Source organism: Falco naumanni, chromosome 1 (assembly GCF_017639655.2).
Source record: "Falco naumanni isolate bFalNau1 chromosome 1, bFalNau1.pat, whole genome shotgun sequence".
Classification (NCBI taxonomy): Eukaryota; Metazoa; Chordata; class Aves; order Falconiformes; family Falconidae; genus Falco; species Falco naumanni.
The window spans coordinates 40,601,418-40,625,339 of NC_054054.1; the positions used below are offsets into that span (position 1 = coordinate 40,601,418).

The 23,922-nt window shown below is 43.0% G+C and overlaps 1 protein-coding gene across 5 annotated transcripts in view; it reads left to right on the plus strand.

Moving 5' to 3' along the window:
- SLC4A11 (solute carrier family 4 member 11) overlaps positions 1-23,922 on the plus strand; it is a 97,039-nt gene that overhangs the window by 47,933 nt on the left and 25,184 nt on the right. For all 5 annotated transcript variants that reach the window (XM_040590902.1, XM_040590883.1, XM_040590893.1 and 2 more), the window contains 5 exons: positions 6,567-6,690; positions 9,888-10,094; positions 15,159-15,243; positions 22,757-22,882; positions 23,648-23,761. In XM_040590902.1, the coding sequence (XP_040446836.1) occupies positions 6,567-6,690; positions 9,888-10,094; positions 15,159-15,243; positions 22,757-22,882; positions 23,648-23,761 (656 nt within the window). The remainder of the gene's footprint in view (positions 1-6,566; positions 6,691-9,887; positions 10,095-15,158; positions 15,244-22,756; positions 22,883-23,647; positions 23,762-23,922) is intronic.

Genomic DNA, 23,922 nt, shown 5'->3' on the forward strand with positions numbered 1-23,922 from the left:
TCCTTGCATTTAGTCTATAGTCTTTGCAAAATTTTAGATTGGTGCTGCTGGTTTTTGTGTGCCTTAACCATCTTAGCTCTAAAAGGATGAAAATTGCTAGGTATTGGTGTACGTGATGTTTTCTTCTAACTAGAAAGCAAATCTTCAAAGTTACAGATTAGTTTCATTGGTCAAGGACGTGATCTCATACCTTGGAAGCCATGGACACAACTTTCTGTTTTCTATTTGTAGCATTTGCTAGAACAGCAAGATGCAAACTGGCATGTGAAGCTGCTGCTTGACTGTTTCATTGGAGAATTTGTGATGAGGGGTAGCCAGATCTGTCCCAGAGTGTGGAGTGCTGAACTATTACCCTCGGGCTTACTTGATTATTCAGCCTGAGGATGTTCTCCTGTTAGAAGGAGCTTAGGGAGGTGCTCTGGTACCCTCCAACCTGCAATGACTGCAGCAGGTAGATGTACTGCCAGGAGGGTGCTTAAGAGTTCCTCACAAATTGCCCAGACCTACAATGATCCAGAGCCTGGAGGGGGTAAACTGGGTGCTTTGTATGTCTGGATCAGGAAAGGTGGGGAAGAAGCACCTGTGAGAGCTACTGGGTTTGGTGTTGCATGGTTCTGTGGCTCAAAAAGCCCAAGGAAGGCCTCCCCCTTATCCAATGGAGATACATATGGAGAACTGGCTCTTGTCACAAGCCAAGACCTATCACACCCAGTTGCTTCTTTCACTGTCTGACAAATGGAGATGTAAATGCTTATTTTTAATTACACACACACCGGACTGTACGATACCTAATGTTAAGGATTTTGAAGTGACTGTTAACTGACTGCTGGTGGATCTGTCTCCTTGATCTCCCCATAGGAGAAACACCAGCTGTGTGGGTTATTGAATAAATGCTTCCTGAGCCGAGTGGAATTCCCCAGGCATCACAACTTCCAGGCTAGATTCTTCTTGCCAGGAAATAGATATAATTGCTTTTTTCCAAAGCTGAAACCTCAGAAAAACATGAGGCAAGCTGCTTCATAGTCTGGATTGAGTAGTTGAAGAGCCTTTTTTTTTTGGTTTGGTTTTTTTTGGCTGCGTTCATAAGGCACATGGATTAGTGAAGGGCTTATTTTCAGTGCATTGAACTGATTTGCTAAATCTGTTTTAACAGGCAAAGCATAGAAAAAAGCCTTTCTGCAAGCAAAGAGCAGTTTAGTGGTTTGTAGGCTCTGTGTTGCTATAAAATTGCTTACTCTGATACAGTGTGTCATTGCAGTGATTCCTGTGGAGGAGTTCAGGTGGGAAAAACCTAGGTAGCCTTTCAAAACCAGGTATTATGAGGTTATTTGGGATATCAAACAAGACTGCTGTTCAAATAGAGTAAGCTTTAAGTGTAGTAACTTCTCAGATCTAATGTATAACTGATGGTTGTGTGAAACATGTTACTAATGGATCTCTTGACAAAAGTAATGCTAAGCCTATTTCATGTGTTGAAAGTATTGTCCAGACCCAGAGGTTTGTGGGTCTGTAGAAAAGTCACGTTGCTTCAGATTTAGCTGTTGAAAAGATTTCAAATGGAGATGCTTCAGTTGCAGTGTATTCTTCAGAATATTACCCCTTCTTTCAAAGAGCAAAATGAGATGCTATGGGAAATTATGTAGTTTAACTGTTTAAAACAAATACTGTCTTCTAAAGAAATGACTACAAGATTTGGAGTCTTATAAACCAGAGCATCTTTTCTAAAATTTACAGTCCTAACCTCTCAAGTGTTCTCTGGGTTCAAAGAACTGACTAATTTTAAGTGCCTGGTCACCCTTGTTGGGCTGTCTGAAGTTACGCTGGAGAGCTGAAGCTCTTGCAGGTGCTCTTATGAAAAAGAGTCCTCAAATTCAAACCCTTCATTAGGAATTTGGGTCCTGAAGGGGGTCTGTTGTAGAGAAGGATGACTTGTTTCAGTGCCTGCAGCATGCATGCAGGGAAGAGATGTCTCCTTAAGCATTGACTTGTAGATAATACTTTTCCCTAGAGAGGATGGGTCTTTTTGGAGGCCAGCAAAGTGCGTTTACAAGTTGAAAATTATATCCAGCTTGGAGTGACCTTGTTGCTAAAACAGCCCTGTGCCAAGCTGCGGGTGAGCTGGCTTGCTGGTCACAGCTTCATTCCTCACTTGCAAATTCTGGTTTCTGGAAGCTTGTGCCTGGAGCTGCTCTGTGGAGGAAGATTTATTTGCAGTGGATGAGAACAAGAAGTGTCATTGTTGTTCTGCATTGGGACAGGAAAAGGCTGGCTAGCTGATTACCTCTGCTGGGCACCTTTTCTTACTGCAGGGAATAATTTGTTTCTGAATTAACTTCCTTTCTTGCTGCGTTTAAAGAGGATTTCTGTTTCTCTTGGGTCTCCATAGTTTGACCCTTTTTATGATTCAGTTGAGAAATGTGCTATTACTCTTGATAACATCTTGGGTGTGGGGCAGACCTGCAGCGTGTGTGACTTGGTGTATCAGTGATTTCGGTGGAGCATTGCCAGTTCTCACCATCGAGTGCCGTGCTCAGTGCTGCTAGATACACAGTGTGGAAAGAGGAGGACAGCGAAGCAGGAATGTGTACTGTAATTTAAATGCCCTTTTCATGAGCTCAGTTATTGGAGGATCAAGATAAAATTGCTGAGAACACAACCTGGCATCTCATTAAATCATAGCCCAGCATTTTCTTGTGTGACTAATACTGGGTGAAAATAGATTTATTTTTTTTTTCCCCCACTTTCTGGCCAAACCAAAGGAGAATCAAATTTACCTAAACCCAAACCAAAAGGCAGCTTGCCTTTGGCCAAACCTGACTTGATTTAGTCAGCTGAAAATGCCTTGCTAGTTCTTGGGGTTTTGGGAGTCTTTGGCTATTCACCCTTCAGAATTACTATTTTTTTTTTCATAGTGGGAATTTAAGTGCTACTTGAAAAGAAGTTGCTTCAGTTTGAAAGTGACTCTCCTCTTGGTTGAGTTTTACCTGCAGTCTTGCACAACTTGGAATTTATCCATGTAAACCAAATAACTTTTTTGTCCTTTACAAATATTTGCACAAGTCTAGTAGGGGCTGCAGTTTTGGTTTGTATTATATTTGTATCTGGATTCTGGAATTAAAGTAAAAGTGGGAGATGTAAGTGCTGCATTAGCAAGTAGGATCTGAGTCTGCTAAATAATGGCTTAAATTTGAAGAAAAGCTTGAGATGCTGAGTGGTGCATGGGCAGAAGTGACTTGGCCTTGGACTGAAAGTACCTTTTCCCCCAAATAAATGGATGTAGCTGAGCAAGAGCAGGCTCAGTGCAGATGAGGCTGCATTTTGCACAAAAGCACTGTTTCTCCTCTCCATGTAGGAACGCTCAGGTACATCAGACATTCTCTGTGGTGCCTGTTTAAATCTGGTTTTTCTCTGGTTTACCCTCACTAAACTGACTCAGCCTGATTTGTGAAGGTGTTATTGATTTAAATTGTATCCATACATTGACTTAAACTAGACTGGAAATTACTCAGTGGTCCATGCTGTTTTACTGGTGTGATACTGGGATATACTGGGATTCAGATGCACATGTCTGTGTCAATAGAGCTCTTTATGGAAGAGTTGGAATAAATGTTCTCATAGGTGTGAGAAGTTGCAAATTCCAGCATTGTGAATAAAACCATTCCACATAAAAATGGGTAATGATGACATCAGGCTTCTTGGTGTCTTGTAAGTATGCTCCGTGTTGCTAAACCTTCCAGTACTGCCCAAACTTCGAGATCATTTTGTTGCACAGTTCCCCAGTCCCTCAATTTAAGGAAAACGGTGGGCTCCTGATTTAGAGGAACGCAAGATTTGGCATGGCTGCCCAGAAAACTAACTCGCATGTGAAAGCGATCCAATATTAAAGAGCAGCCTTTCAGAGTCAAGTTTTCCTCTACATAGCCAAGAAGCTCTTGAGCTAAAGCGATGTTGTAGCCTATGGACTGGCACTGTTGGCAGGACTGTCATCTCTGGAAAGCAGGCCTTAGAGGTGAGCTACTGGAGCTGAAACATAACCCTGTCAGTTCAGGGAGAAAGCCAGCTACAGAAGAAACATGTGGCTTGCTCAATTATTGCAGTATATAATAGCTCTTTTCCAAATAACTTGCTCTATTGCCACATGAATTTGCATATTGTAGCCAGGGGAGCTGGGCTTTTGCACACTGCCTTGTGTAGCAGCCTTTCCTGCCTTGGGTAGCAGCAAGCTGAAATTCTGTTTCTTGTGAGGTTTCAGTTCTTGGGTTCACTCAAACAGGGTGGGAGCAGGCAAGCGGATGCTGCTGAGCAGCACTGCTAAGGCATGGCTGGTAACTTGTACCTCCACAACACACACAAACTTCTATTCACGTGTGTGCCTTAGTATGCTGCCCTACTTGGGGCACTGGGGTGTGTGCTGGTGTGATCAGCCCTTGTCCTGTAGTAAGTCTGTTCTGGCCGTACTCCGTACTTCAGCAGTTTTTTGCTAGGTCGGGTGCTGCCTGACGGGTACAGTAGGAAAGGGAGGATGTCTGGAAAGTGTTAGTATGGCTCTGTGAGCAATAGGTACCTGATATCTGCTTCTGCCATCTCTGAGATAGAAATGGTGTTCAAAATGCCCAGAAGGCCGCCTTTTTCTAAACAAACTAATCTGAGCTCAATTGCTGAGATATGAAAATGCTGAGAACAGCCATTTGCTGTTGGTGACCATTTCAGGTGGATGAAGGTGAGAGCGCTGAAAGTGTAGGACCACTTGAAGGTTCTTCCATTAATCTAAAGCCCAGAGTTCACATAGCTTCCTTATTGGCTTGTTGAACTGTTAACATAAGGAGGCTTGTATGCTGTCCAGCCACAGCAGGATTGCTACGAGGTCGTTGATTTGCTTGCGAAAATCAGTGTTGTCTCTGCTACTTTGATCCCTTGGGAGCAAAGGACAAGAATTGTTGCAGATCCAGACTATGGGTTTAATTGAGAAGATAGCTTGCACTCTATTTTCAATTACTTTAGAAGGGATTTATTGCTAACCTTAGGACCTACCTCGATCTTTCTCTCTTTCAAAGCTGATTTGAGTAGAAAAAGGACAAGGGGCTGTGGTGGAGGGGAGTTCAGAAATAAATTAAATACTGTCATCTGACTCATAACCTATATTGTTCTAATTAAGCTGTTTGGTTGCACTCAGACAAGTGCCTTTGTCTGAATTAATTTGTGTAAGTAGCCTGCTTCCAATCTGTGATCATGAAGTCAAACTCAGTAAGAAAATACTTGGTGGTGTGATTTTTATTATTTTTTTTTTTGCAAGTTATAAGAACATAATATAATGTGTGCCTGACTAGTACATCTCCAGCCAGAGATCTTCAGAAGTCATTACTGGAAAAACCTTTAGGGTGTGTGGGTGTGAGAATACATGTTAAAAGAAAAGAAATGGGCTAGAATTATGGAAGAGAAGTTAAAGGAGAGATGAATCTTTTTATCACAGAGGACTGTAAGCACGGGCTAGATGAATAAAAGGGAGCAAGCAGTCAAAGTGACTTTGAACGAGAAAAAAGGCCAGGGAGGGGAGGAATCACTCCAAGGTAGGAAAACACACTTCCGTACCTCTTTCAGTGTCGATATGTAAACCCTGTGTATGTATTTCACCAGTGCTTTTTAGAAGTATTGAGAAGTAGTAGGTAGCGTTAATGGGAACAGGATAGCTGCAGTCCAGGCTGGTGTTGGCCTCCAGCTGCAGCTGCACCAAGCCACTTTGCTGCTTTTTCAGAGTTTCCCAGCAGGAAAAATGATGACTACCCAGATCACAGCTCTGTTTCAATACCCCAGGGTGGAGACAAACCTGGTCTTTCATGGCCTCCAAAGATGATCTCTTTATTTCAAACAACTTGTTGCTAGTCTTTGTTTTGGGAGTCAAACAGCCATCGTGTGCCCAGCAGGGCTGGTTGGATTGCAGCCAAGGATTTCCCTCTGAGCAGTAATCCTGCCTGCTACAGTCTCTGTAGATCTTGAGCAAGGAGGTCAGCTTGGTTTCTATTACACACCTGTACCAGGAAAGGGAAAAATAACAGCTGAGAGCAAACAGGGGAAGCCGATCAAACAGATATGCCCAAGGCAAAAGTGGAAATGTTGGTTTGGCACTTTGCCTTAATGTTTCAAAAAGCAATTTGGGAGATTGGGTGAAATGAAATGAAGTGTAAACTGCTTTCCAATAACATAAGTGGTGGTGGGTTTTTTTCTAAGAGGGCTTGTTTGTAGAAACTTCTGCAGCACTGCAAGTACTAGGTATGTTGCACTCTTGCTCTCTTGGCTGTTAAAAAGCAGGTGGAGGAAGAGGGAGAATACACCTTAATCTTGAAACTTATTGCCTATAAAAACATGGATGTTGAATTCTACAGAAGTTAGCTGAACTGGGCTAACAGTCTTAAACAGTGACTTTAAGTTCCTTCAGAAGTGACCCTTGCACAACCAATAAGATTTCGTGTTTCTCAAAGCTTAAATGTGTGTTTATAAACCTTGCATACCAGGAAAGAGCATGTCATGTGTCGTAGTGCTATGCATAACAATGCCATCTTCCTTGACAGTTGCACTATAAAGTCCCTTCAGCGACGTCATGTTTGCATTAGCCGCCTGGAGAGGCCTCAGAATTGGGGTGAAAACTCCTGTGAAGTGAGATTTGTGATACTAGTCCTGGCTCCTCCTAAAATGGTGAGTATTGCATTCTTGTTTGCTCTGGTGCTTCAGAGGGTTCTCCCAAGTTTGTTTTTTCTTGGTCTCCTTCTAGGGTTAATGATAATGTATTATTTTTAAAACACCAGCGGATGTGAAAAGGCCTGAGATCTCAGCAGTTGTCAAGATGGTTTATGGTAACAGTGTATGTGAGGGGTGGATTAGTCGGCTGTGCCCTCATCTCATACTGGGGAATGGCCTCTAGCCTGACTGGGAGGAGAACACTGCAGATTGTGTTAGCTCCCGTACACCTTTTGCTAGAGGTACAGCTGTGATGTGTGTATTACTCCACAGATTCCCCCCTCCAGCTTTACTGGTTTAGCTACTATTTGGAGAGTTAAGGGATGCTGTTCCTGGTTAAAGCCATCCTTGTGAAGGGCTCTTGCAAGTCTGCAGCTGATGCCCCACTGCAAAGGTCTGGGTTGACTTCCCAGCAAACTCCTGATGGGACTAACAGTTACACTGCAGGGTGGTTGAAGCAGGTGTAGATGGACTAATGTAACCAAGAGGAAGCTGTAGTTTTGTGAGCTTTATTGCAGTATGGGAACAAAACTATCTGGGAGCTGGAGTGCTTGTAAGGTCAGACTGTCTTGAGGTTCTTTGGGATGTGTTTTCATAGCTTTTGGCACTTTCAGCCACCAAGGTTAAAGCTCAAGGGTACTTACAGGTTCTTTGGTGTAGACAAGGCCAACAAATGCTGTAGTAGTACACATTCACTACAATATCGCGGGGTGCATCAAGGTTAATTGGGGATCACCATCCTGTCTTCCTAGAAAGCACTGGCTTGATCAAGATGGTGTGTTCTTCTAGCTAATGGGTTGAATGGTTCAAAGCTCAAGACCTTTTCACACTTAAGCTGGCTGTTTACACCTTGGGGCTACTAGGTCTGTGCTTCTGGGAGGTGCTGGAGAGGTTGGGGGACCTTGTCTGGAACAGGACATATCCTGATTCAATTTCCTGCTCTCAAATGCTGTCTGTGTGACCTTGGGACCTTCTAGTCTGGTTTGTCTTTCCCCACCCCCAGTCACCACCACCCTTGTTTAAATGGAAATACTGGTGTTTCCTTATTTCCCAGGATTTCTGGCAGACCTTTCCCAACTGAGAAGTTCAATGCTTTTGGCATAGATCTCAAACCCAACAGGCTGAAAACATATTGATGTTACTTACAAAAGCATCAGGCAAACAACTGAACCCGTGCGCAATTGCATTGATCTCTCTTTCATTGTATGGCAGTTTGCTTATCTCCGGCCAGCTACGTGCAAAGCACCCAGCGAACAGCTCTGCATCCGCTTGTATCCTGAAAGTTTGCAATTCCAATGGACAGCATCAAATTAAGGAAAGGGAGTGGAGGCCAAGCAGAGCTGCAGTTGCCAATATGCTTTTTATTTTAAATGAGTTTATCTAGCCAGCTCTAAGTACGCATTTCTGGTACAGCAGTTAAAATAATTAACTTGCTGACAGTAACAGATTAATTGAGCCTTTCTTGGGGAGGAAAAAAAAGAGCCCAGCAAATGGGCATCTGTTGTACTGAGAAATCCAGATCATTGGCCTTCTCCAGCATGGAGGATGTAAAAAAACCTTGAGTGCTTTTGCTCTAAACTGTTCATCTCTCTCTGGGAAAGCCAAGAAAGGGAGCAGCACTCTGCAGCTTGAAGACCCTTGCAGCATCCAGCCCAAGGACTACTGCTGCTTAGAGATGAAAGGAGAAGCCTCCCCTGTGATGGCAAATCCAGGCTGGTTCAGTCTGAAAGGACCAAGCTTATGAACTCTAAAAGCAATTCCCAGAGCAGATTATCTTCACTTAAATCCAAACCCTTTCCTAGAAACTTAAATTGAATATGTCCTAGCAAGTGTATCTGAAGGAGCATTCCCTGTGATGGAGAGAGTGTAGTGGAGGAGAGGTGGTAGTGTGAGTGATGACTTTGGGACTAGTGCAGTGCAACCCATGTGTCCATGCCTCTGTGTCAAGCAACACTGAATTATTTGCTTGTGTTTATGAAAAAATTATTCATCTGCTTTGTTATGAATCCCGAAAACTAATTCAGATCAGACACATATGCTCACTACTACTTTTCACAGTAATGTGAGGAGCTTGGAGGCTGTCCAAAGGAGGGTGGTTGTTTGGGTGTCTCTAGCAGTTGCTGCATGATGAGTGTTGAGTGTAGCGAAGGTGGGTGGGTTAAAACTTGGCATCAAAAGGAGCTCTTAATGAGCTATGGTTCTACATAATTTTGCCTTGGCAAGTATCTTATCTGGCCTGACCAAAGTGGTACAAGCAGTTGAGCAGGTCAGGGTTTGTAGAGCTTGGATTTGGTGGGTTTGTGTAGGATTGGGGAGCTCAGTCTTGTCTACCGTTCCCTTTTTGTGTCTAACTTTCAAGGTGCTTGGAGCAATAGGAAACCAGGCTTGGATGCTGTTGACACTGGACCCTCAAAGCATCAGGCTTCTGGCTCACAGCAGTGTTAAAGCCTGCAAGTAGGCACTTGTTCCTTTTACATGTTTGCAAGCCTCCTGTCTCTTCCAAGCATTTAGTGAAGATACAGAGCTGCTTGCGTGTGTGCACTCAGATGCTTCTTTCCTATGCTTTCCTCTGTGCCAGTACTTTAGCAGAGAGCTCTAAATCTCTACTTGTGCTGCCAGAATTGTCCCAGAGAGGCCAGCCGAATTGAGTTTTAATGTTTAGAAAATAGGAAGCTGGTGAAGCAGATATGAACAATATTCTGTCTTTCAGAAGAGACATCAGGCAGCTTCTACCTGCAGGAACATTGACTACAGCGTCTTTCTGCTCCAGTAGCAGTAATGCTGAGATGCTGTAGGATACAAAGCCTTATTTGTTTAGTCTTAGCAGCCTTGAAGGGAGACCAGGGATGAAATGCATGCTCAGCATGATACAGCTTTGGATTGAGTCCTGGGAAGTTGATCAAGTAAGACTGACCAGTGCTTCTGGTCAGGGCCTGTATGTTCTGCTGTGGTTCCACACAGGATCCTGCTGTGGTTGGTGTGTTCATCTGCAACAGCTTCCGCGTATGCTTTTTTTCTGCAGGTGTCTCTGGGGTCCTGGAAACCAAGTACCTGGCTCTTCAGATGGTGCCCAATGGGTAAATCAGTGAGTTTGCTTTCAGAAGTAAAAGAAAGTAGTTTTACAAGGTGTTTTTTTGCCTGTCTTTTCTGCTCAGAAAAGTACCAAAACGGCCACAGAAGTGGGCAGGACCTTTGCCACAATGTTTTCGGACATAACCTTTCGGCAGAAACTCCTAGAAACCAAAACAGAAGAAGAGTTCAAGGAAGCCTTAGTCCACCAACGCCACTTGTTGACGGTGGTGAATCAGAGACCCTCAGCGATGAGTGATGGGCACAAGTCACACAGTCCTAAGCCACTAAAGGTAAGGCTGGCCAACATCTGCCATGCACCTGCTTCGGTGGTGTCCAAATGCATAAATGCAAGGGGTTTTGAATAAGGAGATGAAGCACTTGTGCTGCTTGCATCCATTGGGCTCTCCTAGCAAGCTCTCAGCACTGAGGTTTCCATAAATGGCTGATGTGTGTACATCTGCCTTCCTCAGCTGCTGCTGTAAATCTGAAAGAAAAAAACCCACCACTTCAAAGAGGCAGGTGCTGAAGGGGGATGCAGAGCAGTAGGGGCTTGAAATGGTTACAGGACTTTGATTCCAGATGCTTAGTCAAGGATGGGATTAATGGATCACTGCATTGTGGGTCCACGGTACTTATTCCTTACAATCCAAAGTCTCTGAAGGAAGCTGCCACTTGTCTTTCCTGCAGCCAAAAGACTTCTTGGCCATCTCTGCACGGTAATTTCACTTAGAAGTTGCTTGTCAGTATTTGGCCTGACTTCTCACTGTTTGATCTGTAGCTCTGTAAAATGTTACTTGCTTTGTACTTTAAAGTTTGAGGGAAATGCTGTAACCCAGCTTTCTTTTCTGGAATTTCCTGTGTATTGGTCATCACTTTGTTTTTCTGTTCAGAAATTCATTCTTTAACCAGACAGCATACCTGAAAAACAAACTGTGCCATCTCTAGCTGGCTGCTCCTGTCCCTGAATTACAAATAACCTTAAAGCTTTGGGTTGCCTACAGTGCAGAAGCTGGTTAACTTAGCACTTTTTTTTTTTCCTGGAATAGACTTAAAGGGTTTTTATCTGCACATCCGGAAAAGAGCAAAGTTCATGTTTTTCCTAGAGAATCCCCTTGCTTATAGGTAGTGCTTTGACCCCATACCTGCTCTTAAGTTTGCAGAACAAGTCCTGAAACCCTCTTTAAACCTAGGCCGTCCAGGGTAGTTGTATTCAGAGTAGCTGCAGTAATGTAATTTAGGTAAAGGTAGGTTTAACCCTTTGCACTTGGTCTTTCAAAGGAGTTTTTCTTAAAGCAGTTGAAATATCTGGCTCTGTCTTCTGCTAAACCTAGCCCTTTTTAAATGTCTGTAGAGGATTTTCTGCTCTGTGCTTTGGGTGAACAGGAGGGCTGGATGTAACACTGTGCTTATAGATAGATGTTGGCCCTGAGAAGTGGTGGTTCCTACTTGCCTTGCTGGGCAAGCAGCCTTGGCCAGGCAGACTTTTGATGGCTCTTGGCCAGTACTGTAGATAGTAGCGCTTGTTTCTTTGGCATTTGCTCTTGGCATTGACCGTTCTTGGTCTGGATTTGGTAAACTGTTGTTATTAAAATGTTTTATCTTTCAGCTCTCAGGAGATGCAGCCTGTACAGTAGTAACTCTGCTTTCTCAGGTCTCTTGGAAGCAGCTGTCCCCCACCTTGCCTTGCCAGCATTGATCTCGAGAGCTAGGATGGAGATTTCTTTTCCTGGCAAGCAAAGATTTGCCTGGAGAGATGAGACTGACTTGAGATTGTAGCCTGCATTCCTGAGTTCCTCTGAGAGGCATCTCCAGCAGTATCTCCTCCCCCTCTGCCTGCCCTGTGCAATAGTCTTCTAGAAGGGAAGCATTTAATATGAGCAAACACTCATATGAGACCAGGGTGTAATTTCAACCTGTAAGCCACCCCAGTGAAATAAACACCCTAATGTGGAGCCACTGTATTGTTACAAGGGAGCTCTCAGGAGGGTAAAGTCTCTTGGTAGCATAAAAATCTTTCCTGCCTCCCTTCTTCTTTTGGCCCTGCAGTAATGGGAGAGAAATGGGCCTCAAACGCTCTCTACACGAGTGGGATTTTGCAAGTGCTTGTTTTTAGCTTGGCTAAAATCCTGAAGGGGACATGACAGTTGCATACATGCTGTGCCTACAGTGCAGTCACTTTGCTTTGCCTCATCTTAGAGGATTATTTAGGCAAGGCTACGTACTCAGTCATAATTAAGTCAGATGCCTCAGTAAACAAGAAGATTTGAGGCTAATTGTGGTTTTGTTCATGGAGGAGCCCCTAGCAGTTGTGATGCTTTCTGGCTGTGATTTTTGTGTCTGATACCTGTGTGGATTTGCTGAGAGGGCTGGGCTATGCTTGCTCAGCATCAGCAGATGGAAGAATAGTGTGTGTCCCTGGTTGTGTAAAATAGTCATGCACCCCTCAGTACTTCAGAAGAGGACTGAGAAAGGGTTGGTGGTGTTGGAGCAGATACTTTCTGTTTGGCTTTAACTGCTGTTAAGTGCTGGCTTAGCCTCTTCATTTAACACAAACAACAGTCACTTACAGCAAGAGACCTGGAGGGATTTGTAAAATGGCAATTGGAAAATTCATGAAATTCCTCTAGTGTTTGTTTGGGGTTTTTTGGTGGGTTGTTTTTTGTTGGTTGTTTGTGGGTTGTTTTTTTTTTTTTTTTTTTGGGGGGGGGGCAGGGGGAGAGGCGCTCCTTTTGCTGCTCTTTCCTGTCTCATGTATTAGGAACAGCATGGGCAAAGCACTAAAGGGACTTGCAGAAGAGGAGAATAAGGAGTCTGAAGGAAGATTTGGCGCTGGGTACCTGAGCTGTAGTTCCTAAAGGCTAATAAGCCTTGAGGTGTTGGTGGGGGGATGCGGCTTTGGCCTCCTGGATAAGGCCCCTTGGTACCAGGTTAAATCAAAAAGACAATAGGGCCATGAGAGAGGTGCCACCATGAATGGGAATGGAAAGCCGATGTGTCAGCCAAACTTGACCCACTGAAAGAGAAAGTAGTAGGGCACTGCAGTCCAAGAAATTCCCAGCACTGGGGTGTATGAGGAAAGAATAAAATGTCAGCACTGTCCTTTCCAAGGCTTTTGGGAAACTTCACAAGGTGCAGGCTCAGAAGACAGCATGAGGCAAAAGCCTGACTGAAACATGTCTGGAGTACAGTTAGACAATGAATATGCATGGTGGATAGGTTGGGGGTTAAAACCAAAAAAAAAGTGTGGTAGCTTCAGAGGCCAGTAAACTTGGTCTTTTATCTCCTCAGTGCAAGCAGAGTTGAGTGTAAGGTTAGCAGAGCAGAGAGGAAAGCTAAGAGTAGGATTAGCCATACGGAAGAATTGACTTTCCCTGTTCTTAGCCACTGAGGTTTAGCTTGACATCCCCATGCCCCAGCCTAGCCTAAAATTGCACACATGCAAGAAATAAGCACATGAAGGAATCAGGGGGTCTCAGTGTGCCTCGTAGGACAAGAAGTTAGGCAGTGCTTCTCTCTTCTCTGCGCACTTATTGCTGCCTGTGATCAGACATCATGCATGAGTGCCCCTTCCCTCCCCACCCCAGGCCAGCAGCAAGCCTGTGGCTTCTTCCCCGGAAGATGAGATACCCTGAGCATCCTTTTCCCCATACTCACTGCAGCGAGACAAGTAAACATATTAGTCATTAAAGCTATTGTGATTCTCTGTCTGACTTGTGCCTTCAGGAATGTCTTTCTTGGGGAGGTGGGGGGGGGGGTGGAATTAAATTGCTTTTCAAGCGCATATGGCTTTGATGTCCAAATATGCCTCCAAATATGGCTTAAGCTCATAGCTTTTTCAGAAATGCTTAAAATACAAATGTTATGCTGGTGTCTGCTGAATTTCATCCTGATCGTTCAGGTCAGAGAGTTGAAACTGTCCTAAAGTAATACAGGTGTATTGGCAAAATGCAACAGGATTGACTTAAGTAGCTAAAATATGAGATGTCATAGTCACTGATAAGGGAGCTAATCCTTTGAGTTATCTTTTGCACCCCAAACCCTAGTGTTTGTCATGCCCTGTGTATTCCCTCTAAAGGGGAGTTTTTCTTATTGTGTTTTACCTATGGCTCTGATCTTCCAGCTGCTGCAAAACACTGGAGCCCTGTGAGAAAAGACAGAGTTGTGTGTAGTCTGTTGAACAAGCACTGTAGTGTCCTTTCTAAAGAAATACTTTTTATCAGTTTCCACATAAACCAGCCAAAGGAAGATGTCCATGCTGTTTTGAGATGGTCTGTTGGTGTCAATTTTGGATCTATTATTTCCTGCCTTGCTTACAGTTTGTAGCAGAGGTCATAAGTCTTCTGTGTCTGGTTCTGTAACAAACATGCAAAATGTTTTAGCTGAGACAGCTGGGGTAATTAGCACTGTATAAGGTGCATCTGATTTTCAGAGTAATACATATATACTCTGAGCTGAGGATAACAGGGAAAAATCTGGCAGGTGCCTCATTTGCAAGTGTTGCCTACTCTGATGCTTTCCATGTGCTTTCTGTAAGGATGTAGCTGTGAGAATTGGGAGGCTGTAAGTCAATAGCAGCTGTCGCATGTTTCTGAAAAGCTCCTTATTGCCTGTGGTGAGCATCAGATTGTATAAACAATCATACTGTAACTTGCAGGCCCCTAAACCAGAAATAAAAGGGAACATGTTGAGTTTTTGGAACCCTATCACAAGGATCTTAATATCTTTCAATGGGCAGAAATTATGGCTTGGTTATGTGAAGTTATTAGAGCTTTTTCCCGTTTGGTGGAGTTTGAGGTGTAGATGGTCTTTGTTCCCTTATTACATCTATTTGAGTTTTCCCTTTCTCATGGCAATGCCAGGGAAGGTAGCACTTGCTGGGGATCCCTTTTCAGAAGCTTCATGTAGATTTGGGGGTAGTGTTTTGGGGGTGTCTGTTTGTGGTGGCATCTAAAGAAAAAAAAGTTGGCTAGAGGGGTGGGAAGGGCATCTCTGACCTGTTGTTCGACCCCAGGGTACCCCAAGGTCTAATCCTGCTGTTGGCCAGGGTGTTTTCAGTGGGTCACACTGCATCAGCTCCCTCACCTGCAAAGCAGGGATGCCGATATGAATGGGAGGGGGAAAAGGGAAGGAAGGGAGGAAAACAGGGTGGTCTTGGGGGATTTTCTCTCTTACAATGCTTTTGAGGATATAAATTGAAGTGTGAAGAGTTTATTTTTATTATCATTACAAAATCTGATTTGAATGCCCTATTCAAAATGACCAGTTTTGCTCCTATCAGTATTGAATAAGGAGGTTAATCTCTTTAACAATACATGAGCCTTTAAACTGACACAGCACTTCCTTCCTTTCTTTAGTTGCATGAGTTTCTCAATATTGGCAAGGGGATTTCTGATGACATTGCGCGAAGATTTCCAGTGTACGCTTTGGACTTCACTGATGGTATGTTGGCCAATGTTTATGAAAGCATTGGCCCGATTTTGAATTTTTGTGATGCAATGTCCTGTTTACAGTGTGCATTGAATGTGTTCTTTGATACGTGTAATAGCTCTCTTATTTCATATTTAAAGGAATATTTTGATAAAAGCCTATGAATAGGCATGGTGGCACACTATAGATGAGAATCTTGCAGTGCTCCCTTAATGAAGATGCTAGCTGTATGTATATGAGGATTTTAATTTTTATTAAACAATGAGGCAACTAAATAGATTGATTATTGTTGTGTGTAGACACAGATCACCTTATTGCAACCTAATTAGTCGGCACTGGCCTAATAAGCCCTTTCTGCTGTCTTTGCAAGCCAGCTTCAATAGTGATTATGGTGATGCTGTGGGAGTTGAAAATGCTTAAGCAAAATCTGAGCTGCAGTAACTTCAGCTCAGTGCTTTTAAAAACAGGATATAGCTTGTCTGCTGTAGCCAGATCACAGGAGCAGCAATACAGTGTTTATATTGAGCCTCAGGTTTTGGGCTTTATATAGCTCCCACAATGGCATTGTTGGTTTTAAGAGTCACTTTCTCCTTTTTTACTTTCAAACTTTCACTTTCAGAGATTTTTTTTTTTTTTTTAAAGGCTGCTAAGTCTTCAGGGCATACCATGATTACAGCGCTTCAGCCTGACATCAAAACATGTTCAGTTTCTTATAGCTTATTGGGGAGCTGGCTAATGTATTCACATATTAAACCCAGAAAATTTGCATATAAAATAAAGATGTAGAGTGTAGGCAGCGAGAGTCTCGGGGCTTTGTCAGACATGTTTCTGCTGTTAAATCCTCCTTAGCTCAAGCTACTGTGTCCCAGCCTTCCCCACTGCACCTCTGCTGATGGTGCTCTCCCCTGGAGTTGGCATAAGAAAATAAGATGCATACCCGAGCCCCATTATGCAGACAAGTATTCTGGTGCAAAGCCACCCTCCACAGCAGCCTAAGCCTGAGAGCAAGCATGGGCAGAGTCCTTCACTGCGTTTCAACAAGATGGTCACTACCAGCAGAGGAACATAGCAATCAGCTGTTGGCTGCTCAGCTGAAGATGCCATGTGTTTGGGGGAGTTGCCTCCTACAAAGATCCTTGTCTAGGAATGCTTCATCCACTATGATGCGTGTTGTGGTTAGTGGTATCTACTCTGCTTGAAAGAAAAAAATGAGATGAGATGCCAGCTTAGCACAGTAGAGTGCTGGATGCTTTCTGCATGTGTGTTAATTGCTGGGATTAAACTGCTTTTCAGGAGCCTTGGGGTGATGGAAGGGCAGGCTCTCTTTGAAGCCAAGCTAATGCTATATTCTCTGGGGATTTGGGGGTATGTTGAGGACAAAGGGGGCAATAAATTGTTTTCAGGGTAGCAGCAAGGATTATGATAAAACAGGAAAAAATATTGTGGCATGTGCATCATTGGCACCAGATCTGGTCGGGGGCTTAAACTCCTAATCTGGATGCCTCTGCAGTTGGTTCAGGACACTTCAGTTCTACGGCTGTGCCTTTGTAGGCTGTCAAAGTCTGACCATTCATTACAAAGGGATACTAAAGCACTTCAGAAGGAAAGTGCGGCAGAAGCACCTTGTGGGGACCCACATGCATCTCAAGGCAGTGCAGTGACTGCTGTGGCTGTCAGTGTTCACAGGCACAAAAGCATCATGTGATGGTCCTGTAGCCAACTTCGGCGGCCAGCAGATTTGGAAATTCATTTCAGGGTCCACGATCTGGCTCTGCATGCATCCGAATTAACCTGTGCATGCTACCTATCAGCCCTGGGTCTGTCAGCTGTAGTTAGATCTGCAAGCTTTCTGTGAACTCATGTACATGGCAGATCAGGCTTGGCCTAAACAAGGTGCTGGGATTGACTAGTTTGAAAGAATTGTTCCCTTGGGTGCATTTGCCCTGAGTGATGAAATACTGTCATAGTGAGAATCCAGCATTACAAACATTCCAGAAAAATGGTTTTAGTATAAAATGAAAGTATATGTTAAAAACTGTCTGTGCATTATTAAACAATTTCTGGAGAGTGGAAGATGCAGAGATGAGCCAAGTTGAAATTCAAGAACTACTGCAGCTCAACTGTGAAGTACTCGCCTTAGGAGCAGTTGTGCTCTTTAAAATAGGATATGAGGAAAGGAGGAATTTTTTTTTAAAAAACCTATATAAATATATTAGCATGTGCCATTTCTTCCCAGAAACCAGAAATTAGGATGAATTCTTTAAGGATTTGCATGGAATGAAAAACAGATGGAGCATAAAGCATCTGCCATAAACCACCAAGACCGAAGGTGATCAGGAATGTGAAATTCCTGGACCATCTCAAAGCAGCAGTGTACCAGAACATTGGGGATTTGAGCTATCCAAGTATCTGTGCTCCAGACAACCACATGTGCATCATCAAAGAGATCTGAATTACAAAGATGCCTTTTTTCCGAATGGTTGGAGTCTCTAAATCCTCAATCTGAGAAGCATCCTGGGGTTTTGGTTTAGACAGATAAACTGATTAAGGACAGGGTGATAAATAAGGCTTTTGTAGGGCCAGCAAATGTTTTGCCAGTTTGATTTTTTTGGAATTGGTAGTCTTTACACATTACACAAAGCTGGCAATTAAATTATCTTTAACCATCATGATTTGGGAGAAGAAATAAAGGAAACATCTTTCTCTTTCTCCTTTTTTCTTCCAGATTAGCAATCAACTTTAGGTCTGCTTTGGATTGTGAAGTCTTGTGCGTCTTACTTAATGTGCAAGGATCAAGGAAGAGTTTTCTAAACTTTTTTGGTCCGGGGCTTTAGTGATATGGTTGGTTTGTAATGGGTGTCTTCCAGCAGGACCAACTGAAGATGAACTGGATGATGTTGAGCCTAGGAACACCTGTAACTTTCCTTTTAATTTAGGATTGATACAATTTGTCATCTAGTCTCCTTTTAATGACTACAACCTCTGTTTATGGGATTCTGCTTTCTTAAAAAAAAAAAAGTTTGTACGGAACTTCATCCTGATCTTGTCAAGTAGGCTTAAACACATGTGTATCGATGTTATTACTCTTTAAGACAGTCAGACCATAGCAGCTTCTTGAATTTTTTTTTGTTTGTTTGAATGAAGGAGGGAATTCTGCCTGGACACAGCTACAAGTTTCCTGAAACCCCTTAAAGTTGTTACCCTTATCCCTCAGTGTGTATTTTCTGGTACCGCACAAAGGAATAAATACTTAACAGAGGTAGCACCTGGAGTGCCTGGGAGGAAATAGGAGGTGCTTGAGATTTTTATGGTGAGCTTTTCTGTGTTCTGCCATATCCCTTTGCCTCTTGGAGAGGCAGGTGGTGAAAGGGAGAGAGGAGAGCTGAGATTTATTCTGGTTTCCCCCTGTTTTCCTAGACCTGTGTCCTCAGAACACAGCTGTGGTGGGTGGATAGTTCAGCTGGAGATGCAAATTCCTCCCTGTCCTTGGTCCTGCAGAGGGTCCCTAACCAGCTCCTGAGAGTAAGGCAAGCACATCTGCTGGCAGCATCCTTGGGATTTGGTAGTGGTGTTTTGCAGGAGGAATGCAGGCATGCTTAGAAGGAAGGCTTGAAGGTGCTGGAAAAATAGGATTGGAAGGTGAAGTTTTGTGTTGCTGATTGTCTAAGATATCACTGGGCTTAAACCTGCTAAAATGTTGACTGTGGACTGATTGTGGCACGTGCAAAATCTTCATTGACTCTTGCCTGGTTGCACTGGCCAACTTGTTTGGCAGGATTACGTTCTTGAGGGAGGAAAAAAATAAAAGAATTGCAGATAGGCTTTTCCCCTTCTCTTACTGCTCTGCTGCCCTAGGTTAGGTGGTGGGGTAGCTCCTGAATCACTCTGCAGCCCTTCATTCCTAAATATCAGCTGGATGTAAAAGTTCAGAAGCCATTTGAAGACTGACTTGTTGGATCCTTTGGGGCACCATGACCTGAGTTGCTTTTGAAGTCTCTTGTTGTGTCAGTGGTGGGTGGGAATGCATTAAAGACGCATAAAAGTGTCGTGTTTTGTCTGTGGATGTTTCCTTCCAAGAGTCTAGCACTTCATGGGGAAATGGGCTGAAAGAAGCAATAGAAAGGAAATCTGTGAGCCCTTGGTTTGTTTCTTCATACTTCTCTAGTCTGAGCATATGCTTGGCTTCTCTGCTCCAAAATTGGTAAGACTGGATTTCCTTTTCCAGTTAAGTTCTTAGTCTCATTTGTACTGTTCATAGGACTTTAGAGAAGATTCATCTTCTGTTCATCTTCAGAAAATTGGGCAGAGACCAGCAGCTATTAAAATAAGTGAAAGCCCAGCTTGAGGGCATTAGGAGAAGTTTGCAATCCTTTGAGTTCTTATGGCTCAAAACCCATGAACAGATATCCTTATTGTGTGTTTTTACCATTCAAAGGTGACTTTTTTTTTTTCTTCTTTTAAATCGTGGCTTAAATAGACACATCCTTGCTGCTGTGTTGCAGATTATTAGAATTAAACTTGTTTTTCATCAGATATTTCAGGGAAGCGGGAAGGAACATTAATAGTCAGACATTTCATAGAATGTCCATCTGTCTCAATTTTGATTCAGTAAATGTACAATTAGTAGTCTTAAGGAGCTCTAGTCCCAGTCTCTCGGTCTCTTGGTCATTAGCTTGTTGATGCAGAATACCAAGCAAAGTGAGGCCAGCAATGCTGCAGTTTTTCTGTAAGTCTAAGCTTGTCTTGAAAAACTATGACGTTTCAGAAATTCAGGTAAGCAAAATAGAACTGTCATGTTGATGAGCGTGACCTGCTTCCCATTTCAATGTGTAGATGTACCTTAATTTCAAGGGATTGCTTCTGTAAGTCACTACTCAAATCTCACAGCTGGACTGAGAGTTGATTTTCTGCTACAAATTTACATTGTGCAGTTGGAGTGACACATTTTTTCAATGGCTTTATGAGCCCGCTGCAGATGAAATGCCATCATAATGCAGCCCACCTTCTTTTAAGTGAAGTAATGTCAGTCCCTGGGTTGCAAATAGACCCTGAAAATGTTTAGCCAGATGTTGCCTTTAAAAAGGCAAAAGGTAAATAGTGGTTAATACCGGATTTTAGTGTTTGTCTCGGGTGAATCTGAATGAGGAGGCAGTATTTGCTCATTATTTTAACTGCAATTAGAGGGTGATTAATCATGTTTGTGAAAGACTATGTTCAATGTGATGTAGTTTTTGTCTCCATTGTGAAGCGAATTTTGCTGCTCAACAGAAGGGATTCTTTGCTCCTTGCATCTCATCCGGCTGATTATGGACTAAAGTACTGCTTGGTACTGGAAGTCTTGGACCCAGCCATGATGTGATGTAAGGACCTCCACATCAGCAGGACTCCTGCTGCTTGCTTTGCAAGGATCGAAGCTGAAACTAAAAGCCATGCCTGAGCTTTTGTGATGCTCTTCAAGGCTTCTTCCTTCCTTCTGCCCTCTTGTACCATGGTTTATCTACCTGAAAGACAGAAAGCACCTCCTCACTTACGTCTCTGCTCAGCAAATGAGCCTTTTTTAGTATCAGTTCCTTCTCTGGTCCTGCTTGCTTGTTGTCTTATAAACGATTTCAAAGCTTCAAAGATTCCAAAAAGCGGTGTTCTGGAGTGGTATGGAGTCCTTTGAACAGGGATGTGACCACCTCTACTTACAAAACCACCAGGTTGTCCACTGTTTGCCCTGCCAAATCTTTCCATTTCTCTAAAGGTCTTGGGTGCTTGGGAGTATGAGGTGGGAGTATGAGGTAGGAGCCTGCAGCTGTAGGACGCAAGATCACATGAGAAAGCTTCATCTGCAAGAAGGAAATTTCAGGCCTTTTGGTTGCCAAGAGTGGTCAAGAATGCGGTCTGTGGTTTCTGAATCTTCTCAGTAAATAGAAAAGAATCTGCCTTGAAACAGCTAGGCCTGTGGCTCCTGGAAGGTCAGGCTCATATTTGCGTGCTTGAGATGTCTCTTGTTAGGTTTTAGCCCCTGCCCTGGTTTTTTGAGGATGCTGAGCATCAGAAGTCCTGTTTCCTTTTTGTGTCTGTTCCTCTTGTGTCTGTGAAAAGGAACCATCTCAAGGTGTCCTTTATTCACGTGGCTGCCTGTTCATTACACATCATCTTTGATTTTTGGTTTTCGCATCTTCCTCCTGTCCTTATCTCTGCACTGCAAATGATGCAGAAAACAGATGTAGATAAGATTCCAAAGTCATTGAACGATTGGGGGTTTTTTGTTGTTTTTTGGTTTCGTTTTTTTTTTCATTCCAGTTAGTGTGTTGTGGCAATGTCCAGCTTTTCTTAGTGCTGCATCAGCTTGTCTAATGCAAAGCCCCTCCCTTCTCCAATTCAACTCATTGGCTCCTTTGCCGAGGGACTGATGCTTGCAAAAGGTTAGATGACATTTGGGAGCTTAGGGGCAGATGCTTGTGTGGGAGTTCACTGCTCAGGGGGCTTACAGAAAGAGGAACTGGGCAACTCCAATCTTGTCCAAATGTCTTACAGCAGAAGCGCCATCAAGGATGGTGGCACAGGCAGGTTGAAGGCTGTTTCAAGGTTTTCGTTGAAAAGGCTCTCTGGTGTGTATCATCTCTGAAGAGGTGGTTTTGTGGAAAAACTTCTGCTCTTCTCAAGCAATATCAGTCGTTGTCATCTCTCATCCTTTCTCTCATGTGATATGATTTCACTGGGGATGGACATCAGCCTGAAAACAGGAAAGGGAAGGGAAGCTACTTCAGAGGCCCTTAAATTCATATTATGACACTTTAATTCTCTTTCTGGCTGCTTTTGTTTTGGCCTGGTGTGTTTTTTCCGATGGAGATGAGAGGGGATGAGTGGATGGAAAAGAAAAAAAAGCCATTCTTTCAGAAGGATTTTTTTTTAAAGCAAAACTCTCAATGTACGCATTCCTGACCTCTTGTGCTATTTGTTTTTGTAAGTCTGCTAGCACTAATTGGCTCAGCATAGCATATTATTGATTCAAGCCTATAACCTCAGATTTCTGGCTAGGGAAAAATGAAGTGCTTCATGTTCTCCTGTGCAAGGCATCATAAGTTGCAAAGACAAGTGATCATCATGAAGCGCATTAAGGGCATAGTCCAGAATAAAAAAGTCCTATAAAGCTGGTATGAAAAAGGCAGGGAATTAGGGGGTTTATAAACCCTAAATTTATGGTTTCTGCTTTGATCCTCTTCCAAGCTTTTGGGGCTGGCAAAACTGAACAAAAAGCTTCCAGTATTTCCTGTTCTGACGATGCCAGAAACGTCTCTTGAAGCAGTCTGTTGGCATGTTGGTGCTTCTGGTCCAGATGAAAAAAAGCGCATGGATGTACAAAATCAAATGTTAAAGACCTACCTATATGTTTAAGACTAAAGTGTGGACTGAACTTCTACTTCTGCCTTTCAACATGAAAAGAACTAATGGTACATATGGCTGATTTGAGTAGAGTTTCAACGGTTTACAGATGGTCACTATTAACGTGACTTTTGTTTATGGTTTACACTAGGTATTATTGGAAACAACAAAGCTATAGGAAAATACATCACAACTATGATCTTTCTGTATTTTGCCTGCCTCCTTCCATCCATTGCATTTGGGTCACTCAATGATGAAAATACCCGAGGAGCTATTGGTAAGTTTATCAGTTTTGTGCATCTGTTGTAGGATTCCATGTATTCAAAGTTAATAGCTCTGGTCACAGAAGGTTTTAATAGTTTTTATTTACTGAAAAAAAACACAACTGAAGGTTTTTCTAATTGTTGATGTTCATGACTTTCTCAGAAGACTAGGAAAATTGAACACTACTTTAAATGGTTATCATCTGACTTGGACTGGTACCATTACCTGGTACTGTATTTTTAAATGATGCTCGCTTTATAATGATGTAATTATGTTCAAGTTTTTTCCTAGTACAAGTTCCTGTGCTTTTGATTTTAATTTGCCAGTATCCAAACCACTGGTATAGCAGATGATGCTTTGCTCTATCCCAGTTATGGCCCTGAAGCAGTTCCTACTGTTGTTACAGTTCATAGGTGTCTTAGTCAAAATCTTGTCCTGAAGGCCTCCACAAACACAGGTTATGTTTTTATAGCTATTCAAAATAAAACAAATATATTAAAAAACAAACATAAACCCCCCCCCAAAACCAACCCCCCCCCCCCAAAAAAAAAAAAGCCCTCCTAACTTTCACAGTTCAATATCTGGAAACCTGGTGGCATCCTAAATTATTGGTACAAGTTTCCTGGCGAAGAGTCGCTTCCTTGCTTTCACAATGTCTTACCTCTATACCCTCTAAACATTGCTCTTGCTCATTAGTGGTTGGCTTCTATGCCCTGTGAATGCTCCTTGGTCAGGGAGGTGTGGGTTAAAAACCTTGTTTGTTCCTAACTACTTGTAGATGTGCAGAAGACAATCGTCGGCCAGTGTATTGGAGGGCTGCTTTATGCGCTTTTTTCGGGGCAACCTCTAGTTGTACTCCTAACTACAGCTCCTTTAGCACTCTACATTAATGGTAAGTTTATTAAACATGTACATCAGGGGAATTGTGTGATTGTAACTGGCAGAATGGGACCTTGTACTACAACCTTGCAATCCTGTTAGAGCTTTAGTTGTGTATTTTTAACTAAAACAATATTAAAGGGCTGCTTCTGGTGCAGAGGGAAAGGGAAAGAA